Genomic DNA, 21,537 nt, shown 5'->3' with positions numbered 1-21,537 from the left:
GTGAATGTTGAAAACTGTCTTTGAAAGCATTTGGAAAAATAAAATACTATTAAAATAAAAAAAAAATAGTTACCTAAGAAGATTTTATGCACATTTCTCTATGTTGTGATTCCTAAAAACATTATTAGAATAAGCCCTCTTTTTTTCTGAGCCTGTCTCACATAAAGTATATTTAAATTTTAGAAACAGCCAAAAGTTGTTTGATGACAAATCTGTTGAATGAGGTAGAAAGTTTGAGTTTCTTAACTCAAACTCTAGTAATTTTTTAGGGATTGAATACAAGTTGATCAAACCAGTTTTCATGTAAAGTGATTAACAGCAGTTCTAAAAGATGAATTCCAGTGATGTTCAAACTATGGGCAGCATTATTGGAATAAACAGATAGCTTCCCAAGGTGACTGCTTATGAAGTAAAATCTATATAAATTTTTTTTGCATTAATTTATTCTAAAACTTCAGTACACCTCAGTGTTATGGTATATGCTTGGGTATGTATATCTTTCAGTACTGTCATGATTGTCAAAATTAGTTTCATTAGATTATAGTTTATGCCTTGTACTTTTGTAATTCTGTTTGAAAGAATTTTCATTTTATAGTAGGAAGTCATAAACTAGTTTTAAGCCAAGGAAGAATAAAACTTATTCTCTGAACTTAGAAAAAAAACTTTTGTCATCATCAACTTTTTTTGAAGTTTTGTTCTCATATTAATCCCTTAATAATTCTGAGTAATATTGTTCATACCTTTTTACTTCACTAAATTTGTTATATAGTATAGCAACCGAATTCAGTCTGAAAGTCCATTTTGCTTTTATTGTCTCCTACGACCTACAGTTTCATGAAACTCAGCTTGAAAATGCCATTTTAGTTAAATGAACTAATTTAAATAAAATACTAGCCCGCTTCACTCTTATTTTTATTGTGTTATAAGCTCATTGAACAGGTTTTGTATACCAAAAAGGGCCTGTGTTTAATTTGAAATGAGGAAAGTAGATGCCTAGTACCAAAAAGAGTTTTCTCTTTAACACTGACTAATTTATTCTTGTTAGAGTTTTATATATTTAATCATTTTTTTAAAAAAAAACTTTACAGAGTACCGTGAATGATTTAACAGTACATCGAGCAACTCCTGAAGACCTGGTAAGTTTAATATCAAAAGTGATTAAAATTATTTATATGTTACACGTTCCGTTGAAGTGTTTTTGTTTTAAAACTAAATGATAGGGGACAGCTAGGTGGCACAGTGGATAGAGTACCAGTCCTAAAGTCAGCAGAACCTGAGTTCAAATGTGGCCTCAGACACCTAACACTTCCTAGCTGTGTAACTCTAAGTCGCTTAACCCCAATTGCCTCAGCAAAAAACAAAAAACAAAATAAAACTAAATGATAATATATTGTCTCCTAGCTATTATTTAATAAGTATTCCTTGAGATATGTCTATATAAAACAAATCAATTATTTTAAATATCCAGGCTTGAGTCAAGATAACTGATATAGATTTAAATTAGGTTCTGAATCTTATTTTGTCTAGCTCTACATTGCCCTTGCCTATTTGGTCCCCTCCTTATTTTTTCAAGTTTATTACTCATAGTAATCCCTTATGCGAATTCTCTGTTCTAACTCTAAGATCTGCTTTTTCCACAAATGCATTTCCATCTCAGTATCTCTTATTCAGATTATTCTTCCTGCTTTAAATGCCTCTCCTGGCCTTCCTCTAAGTCTTACCTTTCCTTTGAGATCCAGTTCATATCCTACTTCTGTGAGAATTCCAGTGATCTTAGTCATCACTTCCTCTGAACTTGTGTAGCTCTTGAGTCTAGAGAACTCATTCAGCCCTTAGCATAGGGGCTGTATTACTCCTGCCTCTCTGTGTGCTGCCTACCACAGTGTTCTGCATACATTTAGCTGCTCTTTTTTTTTTTTTTAAATTACTTTTCACAATACCTTATTGCTGATTCTTTATTGATATATCAAGAAATAACAAATATGCACTTTATATAAGGTTGAACATCTATCTTCTTCATATATATATAGTTCTACATTGTTGGTGTTTTGTCAAGACAGACTATTTTTGAATTTCTTCTTTCTCCCAAATTAGTGAATTCTTCTATTTCATTTACTCAAAGACTTCATTTACTCAAAGATACTCAAAGATCTCTCTTTACATTCCCATGAGAAACTATTGTTATATTAAATACCTGTAATAAAAAAGGTAGCAAATGATTTTTAAAATGATATATTCACCATTAGCAAAGATTGATTAAATTTGTAAACTCTTATATAAGAGAAGTAGAGATTTACTTCTTAACTTTTTACCTTTGGAAGGAGGGTAGTTCAGAGAACCTAATTCAAATCCGGCCTTTGATATTTTCTATCTGAATGACTTTGAGCAGATCATTTAATGGTGGGTGGGTCTTGGTTTCTGCAATCAAAAATGGGAAGATTGGACTAGATGGCCTTGGAAAACCTCTTTGAACTCTAGATGTGATCCTATGGTCTTTGTTTCCCCTGTTTTTGAGAATTCAATGGATAGTTAGAAGTTCCTTGTGATGTCTTGTTTTAAACTAAAGGAATTCATGAGTATCTATAGTATAACACCTCTGTCATCCGATTGAACTAAGACAGAAAGACAACTGCTTGAAATGTCATGTTGTCCATTGTTTGTTTCTGCATATTGATATAGTCCAGAGCCATATGTATAGAATCCCAGGGGCAGGTATAGGAAAGACAGAAGTAGTGACTTATGTCAAGTTCTATATGGGAAATGCTAGGGGCTTGAATGAAGCTGGATTTGTTTACTGAAAATATTGATATGTTTTGTTATTTAATTGTTCAGTTGTGTCCTGCTCTTCATGATCCATCCTGTCTTGGCAAACACACTGGAGTGGTTTGCCATTTCCTTCTCCAGTAGATAAGGCAGTTTTTAAGTGACTTACCCAGGATCGCACAGATAATAAGTGTCTGAGGCTGGATTTCAACTGACGTCTTTCTGATCAGGCCCAGCACTATCCTTTGAGTTACCTGGCTGTTTCCTTTTCCTTAACCCTGAGACTCAGTGAGAACTACTGCAGGGAGGTATAATACTCAAAGGCAGCTGCTTTGGAGGACTCATGAGAGGTGGGTGCTGAGAGAAAATAAGGCAAAGTGGGAGAAAGGGTGGGAGACACCCACACACGGGCAGAGTACAGGCATCCCTCTTGCTGCTGCCTGACGCAGAGCCGAGGTGGTGACCCAGGCCCTTTTGGCCCCTGCCACAGCTGAGTTATCTGCTCAGGGAATAGCCCAGCCTTCCCAGTTGTTCAAGAGATGGTTGAATTACCACCCCAGTGGAAATGAGCAAAGCCACATGGATGACATTAATAGAGGAACAAGAGCCCAAACTAAGTTTGCAGGCAAGTTTGAAGGTAAATGAGTTAGGACAGCAACTATGGTTGATTACCAGATGAATGGGGTAGAACAAAGTTCATAAAGTAGCTGTGTTTATGTTTGTAGTGATTAGATATAACTTTTATGTACAAGTGCCTATGCCCACACCATGCACTATCCTTTTGCCTAGCTAGGCTTTCTAGTGCTCTTTGCTAGCTTTGGATAATGAAAGTGGCTAGCATGCATTAAGAAATGGTCTTCTGATCTATGGTCTTCCCAGCCTATAGAGCTTGTGTGCTCACAGTGACAGCAGATCAAATGGGAAGGGATGAAGACTTGGAAAAATCTCTAAGGTTTAGGTGAATCTTTTATAATAATAAATGATGGATTACTGCATGGATTGGCAATGAAATGGGGGAAAATAACTGAAAGGCTGTAGGACTTTACTGTTTATATGACAGCAAGGGAGGTAGCGGAATGATCCTCCAAGCTGCTCAGTGGCTACTGGAGTAGAGGTTATGGGTAGACAATTAGATCTGGCCTATAAAGAGTTCTGTGGTGTTCTAATGTGGCTGGATACTGTCTTAGCTTTTTCCAGGGAGGTCAGCCTCTAGCACACCTTCCTTAGAATGGCCATATTACCACTCTATCCCAGCCTATTAAATTCTTGCCTATTCTTTACAGCCTAATACACTTGGGATTTTTTAGCTTTGGTAATATTGTGTCTTGGAAAATTGTACCCAATTATTCATACTCTCACAGATCATTAAGAAATGGAAAGGTAAATTTAGTAACCTAACAGAATTATAACAGTGATAAAACTGGGGAAATTTTAGCTCACATTCCAGTATGCATATCCTTGTTCATTGAAACAAAATTCTCAGATTTCTCAGAACTTAACTTTGGCAGCTTCTCTTTGTAAATCACATCTCTCACAATCAAGTCAGAAATAACCGAGAAGGGAGATGAACAGGTTGAAGTTCACGAAAGGGAGAAAAAATATCTACTAAGGAAAAAATATTGGGAACAGAAGTGGAGGCTGCAAATTGCAGTGAAAGTTATCTCTGGGAAGATGGGTTAAACAATAAAGAGATTTTTCTCACTGTCATGTCCTAGGAACTTTGAAGTCTACTTACACAATGAAATATTTGGTATCCATTCGTGGCTCACTGGCTGTGAAATTCTTGGCTCGCAGGAGGGTTTGGGATAGTTGGTGTTCTCTAAGTCCTCCAATTCAGTTTTTTCAACAGGGCCTTGTTCCTCAATTTGCAATCTGTTTACCTGCACATTCCATGTGACTCATCTATTCTTATAAACTTATCTAGATATTCCTGACCTTAAAGTCATGAAGAATTGGTATGAAGATCAAGCCTCACTGGATATAGTGATAGCTCCTTTTGTAGATCATCCGGAAATGTTTTCTTGCTTACATGAAGACATTGCTTAGGCCCTTGAAATAGTGTCATCACACTTCAAAAGCTGATTGGCCAATAATTCTTTCTGTAGTTGTTTTTAATCTGTGGATTAGTTCTTTTGAGTAGTGCATGACTAAAGTAAGGTGAATTATGGGCAGGGGGACTCTTGCTACATTAAATGTGTCTGCTTTTCCCACAAAAAGTTGGTGCAAAGACTCTACAGGAGACTCCAAGATAAACTTCTTGTTTTTGAAGTATCCTTTTAGCTGCTTATGGTCACTAGAATAATTTTTTACATAGATTCATGAAAAGTGTGCAGGGCGGAGGGGATGCTAGAGGAGTATTAGGAAGGAGGAATCTGTAGTGAAACAATGCTTATATCTTGCAATTTCTTGCAAGGAATTACTATAGAGTCTTCATATTGTTTATTCTTCCCTTCCTCCCTTAGGATAGTATCCATTTTCTGTACATTTGTTTTGCTTATAGGGTGGCTGAGGAACCCATTTCTTCCCTATTAAACTAACACTTCTCTGTTTTTATATAAAGTTTATTGTGAAAAGCAGCCATGTAGACTAGTTGAATGTGGTCTCTGTTTCCCACTAGTAAATCATAGTATTGTTTAAGTTCAACAACTAATTCAGCAGGTTTTACAAAATGGAATTCATAAAATACTGGAATGTTATAATGGATAGTGTAGGACAAAAACTGTAGTCAGTTGTCAGGTAAGCAAACAGATTAGAATGCAGCTACATACACATCCAGAGAGAAAATTATGGAGACTGAATGTGAACTAAAGCATAATATTTTCATCTTTTTATTATTGTTGTTTTTTCCTTGTGTTTTTTTTTTCTTTTTGATCTGATTTTTTTTTTTTTTTTGCACAGCAGGATGAATATAGAAACATGTTTAGAAAAATTTTATGTTTAACCTATATTGGATTGTGAATGCAGCTAGTCCTACGAAATATACTAATTGTTCTACTCATTCAGTGGCTTGCTGCAGCTGTCATTTGGATGCTAACCTTTGCAGGATGGTAATGGATTAGCTGGCTGAGCTCATGTTTTTCATCTATATCAGGTACGTCGTCATGAACTACACAAATCAAAGAATAGAGCACTTGCCCATTGGGAACTTCAAGAGAAAGCTTTGAAGAGAAAATGGAAAAAGCAGAAACAGGATACTCCTGATCTTCTTGGAAAAAGGAGATTGGCTATCATGAAGGAGGTAATGCTTAAAACTCTGTTCACATTTTTTAACATGATTAGGAAAAAAGAGTAGAAAAGAGATTTTTTTTTCTTTTTTGTTTCCTTACAGTTGAATAAATTAACAGAGTCCTATTACTCAATAACTGTCTTATGTAAATACTTACTCCTAGTTCACCAAATCAAGGAAGCTGGCTATAATCCCAATTCCAAGTTTATATCAAGTTAAAATTGAATCCTCCCCCAGCTGACTCTAACATTTTACTAGAAGTAAGATATTTACATCAAGGATTAGACGTTGTTTTGGAATGAATTCAAGTTAGAATGAGGGAAATGGAGAATGATAGTTGTGTGTCTTAACTTTATTTGTTGATGCCTTTCAGTATTTGGGAAACTTGTTCTTCCCTTATTCAGGATGCTTTTTGCACTGTTAGTGTTTAGGTCAACAGGTAGAGGGTGTAGGCAAGTAACTTTTCAAGTCTTCTTTAAAGTATGATATATCTTTCTTTTGAGGAGTTAAAAATTATTTGGGTCATTATTCCATTTTCTCAGGGAGAAGTAGGTGTCAATTGTGTATATCATCAAACCTTTATGAAATCAGGCTGCTCTTAATTTCTTATAGAATAATAATATTTCACTACATTCATATACCATAACTTATTCAGTCATTCCCCATTTGATGGACATCCACTCATTTTCCAGTTCCTTCTTAATACAAAAAAGGCTAGTACAAACATTTTTATACATATGAGTCCTTTCTCCTTTTTTATGATCTCTTTGGGATACAGACCCAATAGAGACACTGCTGGATCCAAGGGTATGCACAGTTTTATTGCCTTTTGGGCATAATTTCAAGAATTCTAGAATAATTCTGGAATGGTTGGATCATTTCACAGCTCCACCAGTAATGCATTAGTGTCCCAATTTTCCCACATCTCCTCCAACATTTATCATTATTTTTTCCTGTTACCTTAATCAACTTTACAGGTATGAGGTAGTACCTCAGAGTTGTCTTAATTTGCATTTCTCTAATCAATAATGATTTAGAGCATTTTTTGATATGACTAGAAATGGCTTTAATTTCTTTGTCTGAAAATTTTCTTTGCATTTGTTCATATATCTTTGACCATTTATCAATTGGGGAATGGCTTGTATTCTTGTAAATTTGAGTCACTTCTCCATATGTTTTAGAAATGAGGCTTTTATCAGAAATCCTGGATATAAAATTTTTTCCCCCAGCTTTCTGTTTTCCTTCTAATCTTGACTGCACTGATTTTGTATACACAGTACATTTTTAATTTAATGTAATAAAAATTATCCATTTTGTATTTCACAATATTCTTTAGTTTTTCTTTGGCCTTTAATTCCTTTTCTCCACCGATGTGAGATGTAAATTATCTCTTATTCTTCTAATTTGCTTATAGTGTGACCTTTTATGTATAAAAGAAGAGAGCCACATTGCAAAAACCTTGAGAGAAGCGAGTATCCAGGAGAAGATGATTGACAGTGCCAAAGGCTTTAGAGAAGTGTGAGGATTGAGAAAAGGTCATTAGATTTTTAAATGTTCTTATTAGCATTTGGCTGTGAAAGCAAGAAGAGATACATGATGGTAGCTTGAAGGGATAAGAGAGCAATTTAAGCCTTCTAAGATAGAGGACATACTTGTATACAATATGGAAGGAATCAGTAGATAAGGATAAACTGAATGTTAGTGTTGATGAGATAATGAAAGGGACAAGTTTCCAATAGGGCATCAGAGGGGTGATTATCCAGGTTACTAATAGAAAGTTTGTACTTGTCAAGGACAAGTATTCCTTCTTTGTCGGAGACTAGATGGCTGATGTCTTAGAGGGATTTTGACTTGTAGAAGCTGGTGCTCATAATGGATGGCCTCAATTTTCATAATGAAGCAGGAGAATAAGTTCTCTGCTGAGAGAGATTGTGAAATAATATAACTTAGACTTGAAAAGAGAAGAGGAAATTTGGAAAAATTACTGTGCAGAGTTTGATGGAAGAATCAATTAGGGAATGATAAAAAGATATCTTGCTGCAGTGGGGACTTTGGAGATTTTTTTGAACAAGACCTTTGATTTCATTGGTTAGGGTATTCCCAGTGAGTCAATTCCTTTTATCAATTCAGATTAGGACTTGATTTGCAAATTACAGTCCTAGAGAGTTGCCAGTTGATATTAGATAACCTAAATTCAAAATGAACTGAGCATGTTTGTGTACTTCTTACACCAGCATTGATGAATGCTGATATTTATAAAGAGTAGAGGCAGTTAGTGGGGATAACCAAATTTGTGTTTTGGCATCTTGGATTGGAAAGCCTGAGTAGAATAGGGAACCAGGAGTGTTGGTGCTGGAGTAAAATGAAGTAAGGATGAGAAAGAAGGAAATAGTATTGGAGGGAGAAGGTTTTTGATTTGGCAGTCTATGATTGAATTACTGATATTATGAATGGAGAAGTGGGATGTTGGCTAACACTAAGATGGGGAAATATGGAAAAAGGGAGACTTAAAGGGGCATCTGAGTTAGTAAACCTTGGTGATGGAGACCCAAGAACCTTGACTGAACTGACATTAAGCAATAATTTCTTTGTCTCTTTCCAAGATGACAGGAAATGATTGAAGCATAGTCAGAATACACCAAAACAAAGGTGTTGTGGGTAAATGAATGAGAAAGGACTAGAAAAGCTTTCATGAATTTTATTCTTCAGTTGGTTACATTTTTATGGTCACAAAATTAACTTAAAGGTAAAGAGAATACATGATCTTACTCTTACTGTTTGTTGGTCTTAAGAAAGCAGTTGATTATTTGCAGGATATTTGATGATGCAGGAAAAATTATTGTTGAAGGTTTTGTTTTTTAAAGCACTGTCACCCAATCAATTTAAATCATATGAGATTCTTTGAAAGATGAAACAATGAAAAACTTGGACAATCTCTGGTTAATATTAAGTGAGACATAAAATACAGAGAAGTATGTTTGCTAAAGGTGTTTGCCACCATCATGGAAGATGTTCATCACAGAATGCAAATTGGAGAGACATTCCTTTCAGGTCGTCAGGTCCTCCAGTTTTTCTTTTTGTTAATTACATCATGTTCACAACCTGGAACATTTTAAAACCTCGGTGAGATCTGTGAATAATCTAAAGAGTTTCTTCCAACTATACACACAAGAAAAATTTAAGTGGATGAAGACTACTTGGATAGACATTCCATAGAATGATGTATTTTGGACAAGAACTTTGGATGGATAGAGAATTTTATCTACAATAAGTGACTTGGAAGAGGAGAACTATCCAGATTGTCTTTCAGAATGTAAATAGTGCTTCCAATAACTCTGAACTTCCTTCTAGAACCAACGCCCTTCATTTTTCTTCCATCATGCTGAATGATTGAATCCCATTCTTTGAAGAATGACATTTTGTGGTTATTCCATGAGCAATGAGGAGTCATATAATGGTTTGAAGTGAAGAACTTAGTAGTGAAGAATTATACAGGAGGTCATATAAAGGATGTCTTCCGTACAGTGTGATAATGTAGGTTGGCCACCTCAGTCTTCTGTCTTTTGCAAATGTGTTTGTACTATGCTGAATGGTAGGATTTTATCTGAAGACTGCCTGGAGCATATTCCAGATCCAATCTCTTTGCTATTTACCTAGACCTTTTGAAAAAGCTGTAATTGAAGCACTTTTACTTTATTCAACATTTCTTCCCATAGAGATTTAAGCAAACCTCAAAGCACCACACCCTTCTTTTTTCATTCCAGATGTTTTGGATCTCTTAAGTTCCAAAAGTCAGTTTTCCTTTTCCCATTTCCTTAGTTCTTAATAAGGATCTGGCACCATATTAAGGCTTTTACTCCCAAACTTCTAAACCAATCTGACCACAACACAGGACTGAGATTTACAGTCCTTCTTAAGTGATCAGGTTAACTCCTTATGCCCTAGTACTCCTAAAATAGATATAGATAGAGAACTTCTGCATCTCTTATGATATCTGTGCTTAGGGCTGGGAGAAAAAAGCTTGAATCAGGTAAGGAAAGATCTTATAGCAGATCTCTTTTAGAGGTATTCTGTAGAAGTTAGTACTGTGGTGGAAATGAAGGGATCTCCAGAAAAAGTGAGGTATGGTTATTGTATTTCCTCTCCAGATGACTTGAGACTAGTCACTTAGCCTATCTGAATTTCTGTTCATGTCTCTATAAATGAGTAGGTCTGGCTTCTAAGGACCTTCCTCTAAATATATGGTCTTGTAATCATATGATCTCCTCTCTGCTTCTATTGTTGCTATAAGAATCTCATATAATGTGTGGATATGAAAATGAGAAATGGCTGAGCAGGATATATAGTTTTTTACTCATCTAGTGGAATGAGAGAACTAGTCAACTATTTCACACTATTTCCATTACCTAACTATTTACTTACTCATTTTCTCAATTATTAAGTAGTAGCTGTTGGAAGAAATACAAAAGATAAATAAAACAGTTGACTTCATAGGGCTTGCAGTGTAGAGGAAGGATACAATACAAATGAATAGTCAGTATTATATAATATATACATTAGTTATAATCTCACAGGACAATAATTTTAATGTAAAATGTAGGATAAAAGTATGAGTACAAGTCACAATAAAAACCTTAAGGATGAAAAGATATTTATGAGTGGTATGAAGGGAATCAAGAAATGCTCTTGGAGAAGCCTGTATTTGTTCTGGGTTTTGAAGAGGGAGAGTAGGATTTGTGGGCAGTAAGAAATGGTATTAGTAAAGGTTTAGAAACTTTGCACATGGGACATTTGATTATAGCATTCCCAGAATGAGGATTAATTCTCTAGGACATAAAAAGTGAATGGGGCATTGAAAAGCATCCAGTGTTGGGGGAAGTTATGAGGATGATGAATGAGAATGGTAGAATATTCCATAGAATATTCCTTCAAGTTCCCTAGCCCTGTTGGGATGAGTAGCAGTCATGAGGCTAAAGTAGTTTGAGAAGCATTAGGAATGATATTTGATCTGCTGCTAATAATTTGAAACGAGTCTAGAATGGTTTATGAAAACAGGACAAGAACTAGATGCTTTAGGGTGGATTAAATAGATTGTTTGTTAACATAAAAATACATGAAATGCTGCATGACATGTATTCCAGTGGTTTCTCCTAGCCCCACTTTATTTTGTGTCTCATTGTGGTATCAGGCATGTTTTTTGGCAGAGCATGATTAAGTGGTCATCTTCTATATAACTTTTGCAGTGTTTTGCCTTGTTGATCTCCAAGAAAAAAATCATCCATTCATATGGCTAACCTAGAATCTCTCATGGAGTAATATCCCCATCTGCTGGAACTGAAGGATATTGCCATTATTAAAATTTTAAAAACTTTAATGCTATCTTTTCTTATATTTTCTTAATATTCATTTCTTATCATTTCATTTCTCTATATTTGTCATTTTCATTATAAACAGTTTTGTAGCAACAAACAGTTTGGGAACATTGAAAACCCTGTGGAATTTTCTAAAATGAAATCTAGATTAATCTACTCCTTTTCAACTTTGGACTCAGCTCATCATAAAAGTGGACTTGTTTAAGACATATTGAACTTCCCAATAGATTAACTTAATTTTCATATTTAAAATTTGCCCATCTAATTAATGATTGTCTTTGTTTACAAGAATTATACTGGCTTAATTTACTATACATGGATTCTAATACAGTGTTATTTAATACATTTAAAAAAGACTTCTGATGATAATATGGATGCTTATTGAATGCCAGTTGATAATAACAAAATTAAGGTTCTTAATTGAAACAAAAATATTAGGTAGCTATCATTTGACATAATTTTTTCTGGCATTAATATATGACCTTTCAGTGTAACTTCCAAGTTATAGGTTTTATTTTTTGTTGAAGCATAAATTTCTAGGCACAGATTTTTCCGATATTGATAGAGGTAGAATCTAATTTTAAAAAGCTTGATGTAACAGTATCAGGGGAAATAGAATTGAAAGAGGCCTTATATACTTCCATCTCTAAGTGATAACCTGTAGAGATTGAATTATTTGCCTCTCACACAGGTAGACCTCTATTATGTATGTTTTCAAAAATCCATAATTTTTCTGTTATGAAAGACTTCCTGTCTCAGCTAGGTATATTGTAGTCAGGCAGCAAGCATTTATTTAGCACTTATTTTGGGCAAGACACTGTGCTAAAGTCTTATTGAATTGGAAATCTATGTAGAATGCAGGGCACACCTGTGTTTTTGGTTTACATTAGGCAAACAATAGTTATACTTTTTATTTGTAAATTGTAACCAACTGTAGGATATTGTCAACTAGTACAGGGTGAAAAATGCATATACACATATGTGAATGTGATATATTTTAAATATAATTAGATTTTAAAAATCATGTTATATTGCTGCTTTAAGACTTTACTTTTAGCAAATAACTACTTAAAAGTGGGAGCCATAAAGTGATAATTTCAAATTTTCTTAGAGTAGAGGAAAACTGTCAAAGTGTGATAGGAGTGCATTATTTTTTAACTATTGTCTAAGAAAAGATAAAATAATGATTAGGTAATTTAAATAATTCCTAGCTTTGAAGGGCCTCCAGACAGCTTACTTAACCTGAAATATGAGAACTTCTCAAAGAAACCAATAACAATTCATTATTTTTGAATTGCCACAATACCTTCACAAGCCTAACAACTTAAGTAACAATTGTCAGGTGCTTTGCTGACAATTAAATATGTAAGTATCATAACCTTCACAATATATGTGTTTTGAAAAAAGTAAGAACTTGATAAGAATTTTTTACATTATGTAAGTATGTATAGTGTCCATGTTCAAGTCAAAATGGTATCATTTTAAAATTGACTGCTGAATAGGCAAAACCATTATGCCAGACCTCATTCAATTTAGTTATATATACTTTTGTCAAGCATATACTATGTGAAAAATATTGCCAAGAGCTAGGAATATAAACATGTAAAACGATAGAATCCCTGCCTTCAAGGAATTTACAAGTTGACAGGGAGTTGAGACTTGGATACAAGTAATTATATTACTTCTGTACTTCAAGCTTACCTAATGTGATTGGTATGTATAGATCATACTTGTACTCCTCTGTAACTTAAAGAATTGCCATGGCCCTAAAATTCTCTTTGTGCCCATTGGTCATAAGTTTTTCAATATATAGATATCTTGGTCCTCAGATATTACAGCTTGTCCCTGAGACTGGTTCTCTGTTTGAAGACTTTTTGTTTAGAACCTGAACTCTGCCAATGTGCAGCACTACCATGCTATGAATAGACACCAGTGGAGAAATTTAGTATAGAAAATGATTCATATAAAGAATATAATACAAAAGACTAAGTGAATAGAAAATAATACAGTGTCTTGAGAGATTAAAGAAGGGCAGACAACTTTTGGAGAAATTATAGGAGACTCATATGTGAGTGTATTTAAACTCACTTTAAAGAGAATAATGGATATTAAAAATATTAACAGAATGATATTGGGGAATAAAAGAGAGAATATACAAAAATAAGAGTTGAAGCATATTACAAGCAGATTATGTCAAGCCTAGAACCTTGTATTTTATTAGAAAGGCTAATCTGAACTTTTTTTAGTTTGTTTTAGTTTTTAGCAATAGGAGTGATATGGTTAGATTTTACATTAAACAGGTTACTTCTGTAGCAATATAAAAGGATGGCTTGAAAAGGAGAATGGATGAAAAAGTAGGGAGGTTAGTTAGAAAGTGATTAGAATAGTTTGAGCCAGCATCAAAATGGTGTTAATGGTAATAGAAAAGAGGAGATGAATACTTTAAAAATATAATCAATGGGATTTGGTACTTGACTGAGTATGTTGAGTAAGGTAATGGAAAATTCAAGGTTAACTCTAAGGTTTTGAGTTGTGAAAGGTGAAAACTTGGTGAAAGTTTGATATTACCAAAAGAAATGGGGAGGCGAGAGAGGAAGGATTTCAGAAGGAAGATGACTGGTTAAATTTTAAACATGTGAAGTATGAAATACCAATAGACCACCCAGGGATTGTAGTCTAGGAGACAACTATTGATGTGGAACTGGAATTTGAAGAAGGGAAAGCTGTCATTATAGATTTGTTAATCATCTGCAGAGAGATGATCACTGAAAGTAAAGATGATCACTGCCTTGGGAGAGAGTATAAAAAGAGCAGAGTGTTGAGCATGGAAGAAGAGGGGGGAGGAGATATGAGTACTTTTAAGGTGGGAAGAAAAGGAGGATCTAGTGAAAACAGCTGAAAAGAATTAATCAGAAAGATGGAAAGGAGAACCAAAGGTAGTGTATTGTCAGAGAAGCAAAGTAAAGACAGTAATGTTGGGGATGATTATTATATGCAAATAATGCAAAAAGGTGAGGGAGGAGGAGGACTTTAGCCACTGAACTTGGGCATTAGGGGATAATTGACAACTTTGGAGAAATTATTTTTGGTGAAGTGGTAGGAATAGGATTCAGATCCTAAGGATTTGGGGAGTATGTAAATAATAGGTGGAGGAGGGAAGTATAATCTTTTATGCATATTGGTGAAGAAGAACAATAGGTGAAGAAGTTAATGTCACCAAACCAGCCTTGAGCAGAAGTGGCCCTTGGGTCCCCAGGCTTCCGTATAGTAGAGAGGTTCCTTTCATCCACTTAGTATCCCAAATTCAGGGTTCAGTGTAATCACCAAGCCAGAACTGAGAGTACAGAAGTTTGGCTGTTTATCTTTTTCTATACACTACAAAGGGAATACTTGAGGCTTCTCTGATGAAGATGGGGTCCAACTTTGGACCCACTGGGAGCAAATGGGCTATGACCTCCTGAAAGTTCTTCAGCATCTTTCCTATTGGGCTCTGCCCCCTGACCAGCTTCTTTATGGAGTGTAGTGTTCACTTTCTCTTCGGGGCCACTTCACTGAGAACTGTCCTGCTTTTTTTTGTTGTTGTTGTTGTTCTAATTATGGTCTCTGTCTCTGATAAAACTAAGTTCTGAGAACTGCCAAAGATTGGTCGGATACAATGAATTATGGATAAGGAAAAGACTGGAACAAAGAGGTATCCTACTGATGTTGAAGTCCTGAGGAACAACAGGTCACTTTACCATCCTCCGAGAGAGATGAAGTTAGAACTTCTTGTTCAGGTTCTTAGAATCAAGAAAAAGTGAAGGGGACCCTCCAATAGAGGGTTTGATGCTCAAAATGTTCTTCATCTTCTTATATTTTTGTTCTATATGTTCTTGTTAATAAAGGACTTTTTTTTTCTTCTTCCCCAAATGTAGAGTCAAGATGGTCAACCAAAAGAGACAATTTTGAGGGGCAAGTCTCTTCCCTATTTCAGGTCTCTGTAGAATAATAAACTTGGGATAGTGGGAGAAGAAAAAATTATATGCCCCAACTGTAAAATACACCAGTTAAGTGTTCATTTATAAAATGGAGGTGGTGAATAGGAGGAGAGAGGATGAAGGTATTGAAAGTGGAGCAAGATCAGGAAAATTGGGTAATGTTGTTTTAAAGTACAGGACTGGATGTAGAATATAAATAGAGAACAAGGAACTAATTAGAACCAAAAGGGCTTCCCCTCCCTTTCTAACATAGGAACATTGGAATGACTTGTTAAAGCAAGAAAATAGCTTCATTATAAGAAATTGATTGCTAAAATAAGAGCCTTATTTGCATATTTTATAATTATTTGTCTAGGCTTTGAAGTTTTTGATGAATAATCATCTCTCTTGTCTCTGTTTCTCTGTCTCCCTCAAGATCCTCTCCGATCACTACCAGATGCAAGATACATTGGAAAAATCTGATGAGATGATGGCTGTAGCAAAAGATCTGTTTGGTGATGCCCCTCGTAGGCGCACAGGTAAATTGTTCTTTTTTTAATAACACTACCAGTGAATATTGAATGCAGTACTTTTCTCTTACCAGCTGAAACCATAGGTCAAGTTGATTAATGAATTTATATACACATCTCTGTTAGTTGTCATTTAGCTTGTTTGTGTCCTTTAAGAATTTTATGGATTAAACTATTTGACCTCTGAAAATCTGCGATTTCTATGTTAGCAATAAATAGTGTAGCTAATGTAAGACTAACACTAGGGTTTTAGAAACATTTATTTCAAGACATTTATAGGAATTGTAGATAAGGTACAAGAAGTGGCCCATTTAACTTTCATTACAACTAATTACCATAAGTTACACAATATATAACAACCAATTATTACATTTTAATCTAAAAGATAAAATATTTTGTCAAAACAAAACTCATTCTGAAACTAGAAATTTCCTTAAAGTCCTCTCTCTAAAAGTACATACAGTTAATGATTTGGACAGTGTGGAGTACTGTGTATGGGAAGTTGGCCTTGGAGTATGGAAGGTGTGGGGCCAAGACCCACTTCTCTCTGGCCTTGGACATATAACACTCTGAGACTTTAAATTGGTAGAATAAGTTTTTTTATCAGGATTTCTCTAGCCAAGTGAAATCACAGTTCCAGTTCTCTCCCATTCCCTCCAGATGGTGAAAACACAAAAGGAACTCAACCACTTTTGAGTATATCAAATTAACCTCTTCCATGTGGGAAGACATAAGTATCTTAACTGAAAATATAAGAATTTTTAATTTTAATTTAGGACTCAGTATTCCACAAAAGACTACATATAAATGGAGAACTCTGCTTTACTATTACATCACAATATTGAAATCAACTGGATGAAATTTATCAAATAATTGACTTACTTCTTTGTCTTCTATAGGCTATCCTAATGTAACAGTTGCTCCTGACTCTGAGATTGGTTCCTCCCCTGGCCCTATTGTGTCAAAAAGAGATTGTCTTACTGAGTCAATCAATGAATCTGCTATTGACCCTCAGGTAATGTTATCTAGTTCCAACTCTTAACAGTACATTAAAGGCTGGAATTAAATTTAAGAGAGGGAAAGTGTTGTTATAGTGATGATTACTCAATTGCCCTGAATGTTATATGTACTATTTAGTAATACTGTGCTTGGAAAAAGTAACCATAAAGTGGTCTGATTCCCAAAACAACATGCAAATCAGTACCATCCTTTTATGATGATATGTCCTGTACATTATTAGTACATTTAAACTATAGTGGTTTTGAGAAATGAGGAATTTACTATGTAGAAAAATATTGCTATATCACTTAGTAATTGGAACCCAAATCCCAAGGATAGCTTATAATAAAATATAACAAAATATATTCCGGGAGAAAATAAGGACAATCTCTAAAGATTATCCTGGAAGCAGTAGATTTTTAGCCTAATCTTCTAATTGACCTTATAATGACTGATGTCTTCTGGAACTAACAGTGGAAAGAACATTGGACATGGAGTCAGAAAACCTTTCTTGGAGTCTTGGCTCTGAGGCTAGTTGTATGACCTTGGGCAAGTTCCCTTAACAGTTCAACTCATTTCCTTAGCCATAGGATGGGAATAATAATACTTAACCTTTCTGTCTTTCAGGGTTATTGTGAAGATCAAATAAAATAATATATTAAAACTATGTTGTAAACATTTAAGTATTAGATAGCTATGTTACCAAATAATAAATTATATTTAACATCCTACTTCTTAAATTGGTTATGTAAACTAACATTGTTTTGAAAGATTTTCAGCAATAAGACTCCCTTAACAGTTTCATGTACCTAAATATTTCTATGCAATCACTATTTTATTCAATGTAGTGTTTTACAGAACTATCTAGTAAGGTGCTTTATTTTAGTAATCAAGAATTCCTGTACATTCCCTTTTACCCTTGTAGAACATCACTGCAAATCTGAAGTACATAGGGGGAGAAACTATGAAACAAAGAGGGAAAAATCTTTATAGAATAGAGTGGAAATAAAATAATTCATACAGTAATAATTCAGAATTTGTGACCATTTGTATGCTTTTTTCATGTTTAGTAAATAGATAACTTCTTTAGATATCATATCAAAAGTGGTGCTATAACAGCAGTTTAACTCTAGTTGAAATTATTAAAAAAAAGAAAATTCTTTTAAAATATCATAGACATTCCTATCATCAACTAATGAACTAATTATAATTTATTCTTATTTATTAAAGCAGCTTCTTTAAGGACCTCTTCTTTGAACACTTGAAATTCATTTCAAAGTAATGAAATATTTTTTTCTTTAAAATATATCTTACATTCTCACAGATTTTATCTTTCTCTTGATTCATTATTTTTCAAATTAGCATTTTTTTATTTTGTTAAATATACAGAAACTTAATGATGTAGTGATATAATTCATAGAAACTTGCATATGGTAAATTTCAACTTAGATTTAACTCTATCACCCAGGGGTATTTAATTAATAAAATGTTGAAATAACTGTTATAAATCATTCTTACTTATAAAGTAATCTTAAGATATCAATATTAAAAAAAAGCATAATTTTCTGCTTAGGCCATTCAATCTGTATAGGAAACTGATGGTACATGTGTGCCATCTGCAATTCATAATCCTAAAACTGTTGTCTGAAACTGAGAGGAATGATTTTGACTGTGTTTACATAGCTAGTATATATCAGAGGCAGGATTGAATCTAGATTTCTCAATTCCAGTGCTAACCATCTAGGTGCTTTTCCATGTTCCCTTTAAAGGAAAGTCTTATAATTTGGCTATTTGAAAACTTTACAGAATATAACTCAAATAAAGGAAGTACCTTAAATCTCTCCTTACCACTCAGCATAGAACTATACAGTAGGATCTTGATAAGTGATATTGACTCTTTTTGTTTATTTGTTTAGAAAAATTTTTTAAAGTAGCTAGCATATTGGAATTTAGCTAGACATAAACAATTTTGAGTTAATATAGTTAAAAATGGAATTCTGTTAATCTGCTATATCTAAACTATCACTTTATAGTATACATAGAATTATATGCTGTATGTAGCATATAAATAGCTTATTTGTGTTAACATAATATTATAGCATATATAAAGGTACATACAGCATATATTAACATCCCACTCATATGGAAGTCAGAGTTTTAATAACCTCAGCCCTTAATAGCTCTGAATCCAGAAGTGACAAACATCTCTGAGTTGTACAGATGTTAAAGTCACAGTGCTGAAGACTATATACTTTACTTCATTGGCAGGGCCCTGAAATCTTATTCAGAGCTCTTCTTTATTTTTAGGTAAGTTTTATAGTGTGGATTTTTTAATGTTTTTAGCCCACATTAAATTAAAAGTAAGGACCAGAAAGACTGTTAACAAAAAGTGGTAGTTGACAACTAGGAAAGACTTAAGAAAATAAGAAAAGAAAACAGCATAGGAAAGACATACATACAAAAGCAAGAAAAGAAAACAGCATAGGAAAGATATATATACAAAAGCAAGAAAAGAAAACAGCATAGGAAAGACATACATACAAAAGCATCATAGTCGGGAGCTATTAGAGTAGCTTCTGAGGAATTCAGTTTACAATAGAGTAATTGATATTCATAATAATGACCCTTGGTCTTCAATGAAAGATTGATTACATATATGTGTGTGTGTGTGTGTATGTGTGTGTGTGTATAAACTTCTGTTTAAGAAGATAGAAAAATACAGAATATATATTAGGAATATTATATCAGAATGTTTAATAACTTAGTATTTCTAAAGGGTTGAATTTTACTTAATTTAAAAAAATTTATTGTTTGGAACATTGTCCCTGACAATGTTGGATAAATGTTACATATGCATTTATTTTTGTCCAGAATTAGATTAAATTGAAACTTTTGCAATTTTGAATTTATGTTGATAATATTATTCCTGATCCAAGAGAGAATTCTCTGTGTTGTATGAAATGAAATTAAATGAAAAGAAAAGTTTACTATTTTCTTTCTGATCAGTGGAATTTGCCTACCAAAAATTGCTCAATCTTGATCAGTTGATCCTAATGTTATGCCACAGTTCTCTTTAACTGTCCTGACTCAGTTTCCCGGTACGAGTTTCCCGTGTCTCAGTTTCCTTAACTGTTCTGTCTCAATCTCTTTAGTTGTAAATCCCACTCTGACCCAGTAAGACTGAAGACTATTTGTTCAAAGGTTATAAATTAGTAAGATAAACAAGAGAGTAAACCTCCTGACTCTTTTGTGTCCTCAAGAATTTACAATATCCCTCTAAAATATTCCAAGATATCTCATTGATATCTTTATATTCAGACATCCTGTCTCTGGGTTCTTAGAGTTCGTGGCCTCCCCCATCTTGATAGAGGTTTTCCCTCACTTCTTACTCCTTCTTTTGTTTAGAGAAAAGGTATTTAAGAAGTTGGGGTTCCTCCATTCGCTGCTGGACTCCTCCAGCCCTGGGACCAACATGGATTCCTTGGTCCCAGTATATCTTTATCTCTGTCTGACTGGATAATTCCAAATGAGAGTCTTGTCCAGTCAATCTTACTCTCCCATTAATAAAATATTAAAAACTCTCTAATCTCTCTCTCCTGCCCAGCAGGGATTTAATCCCAGCCTTTTATTTATTAACTGTGTCACTTAATTTGTCTGATCTTTCATTTCTTCATCTAAAAAACCTGTAAAAATCACTTTTTAATGCCTCTCCTGACTAATTCGTTTAATTATATGTAACAGTGGAAAAAAGTACTGAGGTTGGAATTCACAGAACCTAAACTGGGCAGTTCTAAATCTCCAAGCTTAGTTTCCATATCTATGATTTCCAAGCTCAGTTTTCTTATCTATGAAATAAGAGTATTGAACTATCTGATTTTTTAGCTTGCTGTATAGATCAAAGCTCACTTAAATTATGGCCCAGACTGCTTGTTATAGTTGTTATTGTGTTTTCTTAAATAGCTGTAAGAATTATTTTTTTTTTAACATTTTAAAAGATGTATTTAAAAAGGGAAAAAATTTTCTCAGGTGCAGATGCAGATGTATTAAAACAGGCAGGCTTTTTTTTGCCCAGTCCTGATCAAGATCAATGATTCTGTGATCCCCAAAGGGGCAGTAAACCAAGACATATCCTCCAAGTGATTTAGTAGCTCATTAATTGCTGCGTAAAGAAGGGGAGAATTGATTTAAATGGATAATTTTTTATGATGTATTCTGAGGTAGGCTCTTAATGAAGTAGAAGAAGAAGGTGAAGAAATTGTAATCAGCCAGTCAGAAGATAGTGAAAGTGAATTGGATGGCTCTCTGAACTTTCCGTCTAATATAAGAACAGACAGGTAAGAGTTTGTGAAAGAAATCTCTATGATTCTTTGCTTCTAAAACTATTTCATATATTTAATGTACCTTCTAAGAACTATATTCCATTTTTAGAATTGGAAGCTTTTCCAAAAAAATCAGACTTCCCTACTGACATTGAAAACACTGGTTATTGTTGAGTTTGTTCTTTACAAGCATATTTTTTCTCATCCAAGGAATGCTTGTGGCTTAAGCTAATATCCACAGGTGTGATATAAGAGAAGGGAACAAAAGAGAGCTATAGGCAGAATGGTTAGCTATCTTTAGACTAGTACAATATGAAGGAAAGATGGTTGTCTCCTGTAAAAAAAAGTGGCTTGACCACTGCAAAGTGCTTA

At 34.1% G+C, this 21,537-nt stretch overlaps 1 protein-coding gene across 1 annotated transcript in view; it reads left to right on the top strand.

The window, feature by feature from the left end:
- Window positions 1–21,537, top strand: part of SPICE1 (spindle and centriole associated protein 1) — a 52,870-nt gene that overhangs the window by 5,476 nt on the left and 25,857 nt on the right. Inside the window, exons 3-7 of the mRNA XM_051985304.1 lie at window positions 1,089–1,136; window positions 5,855–6,001; window positions 15,754–15,856; window positions 16,747–16,862; window positions 21,068–21,180. Coding sequence (XP_051841264.1) covers window positions 1,089–1,136; window positions 5,855–6,001; window positions 15,754–15,856; window positions 16,747–16,862; window positions 21,068–21,180 — 527 coding nt within the window. The remainder of the gene's footprint in view (window positions 1–1,088; window positions 1,137–5,854; window positions 6,002–15,753; window positions 15,857–16,746; window positions 16,863–21,067; window positions 21,181–21,537) is intronic.

Source organism: Antechinus flavipes, chromosome 3 (genome assembly GCF_016432865.1).
Source record: "Antechinus flavipes isolate AdamAnt ecotype Samford, QLD, Australia chromosome 3, AdamAnt_v2, whole genome shotgun sequence".
NCBI classification, from domain to species: Eukaryota; Metazoa; Chordata; class Mammalia; order Dasyuromorphia; family Dasyuridae; genus Antechinus; species Antechinus flavipes.
Note: the sequence above shows the minus strand (reverse complement) of the source record. Positions and strands in the feature narration are given on the sequence as shown.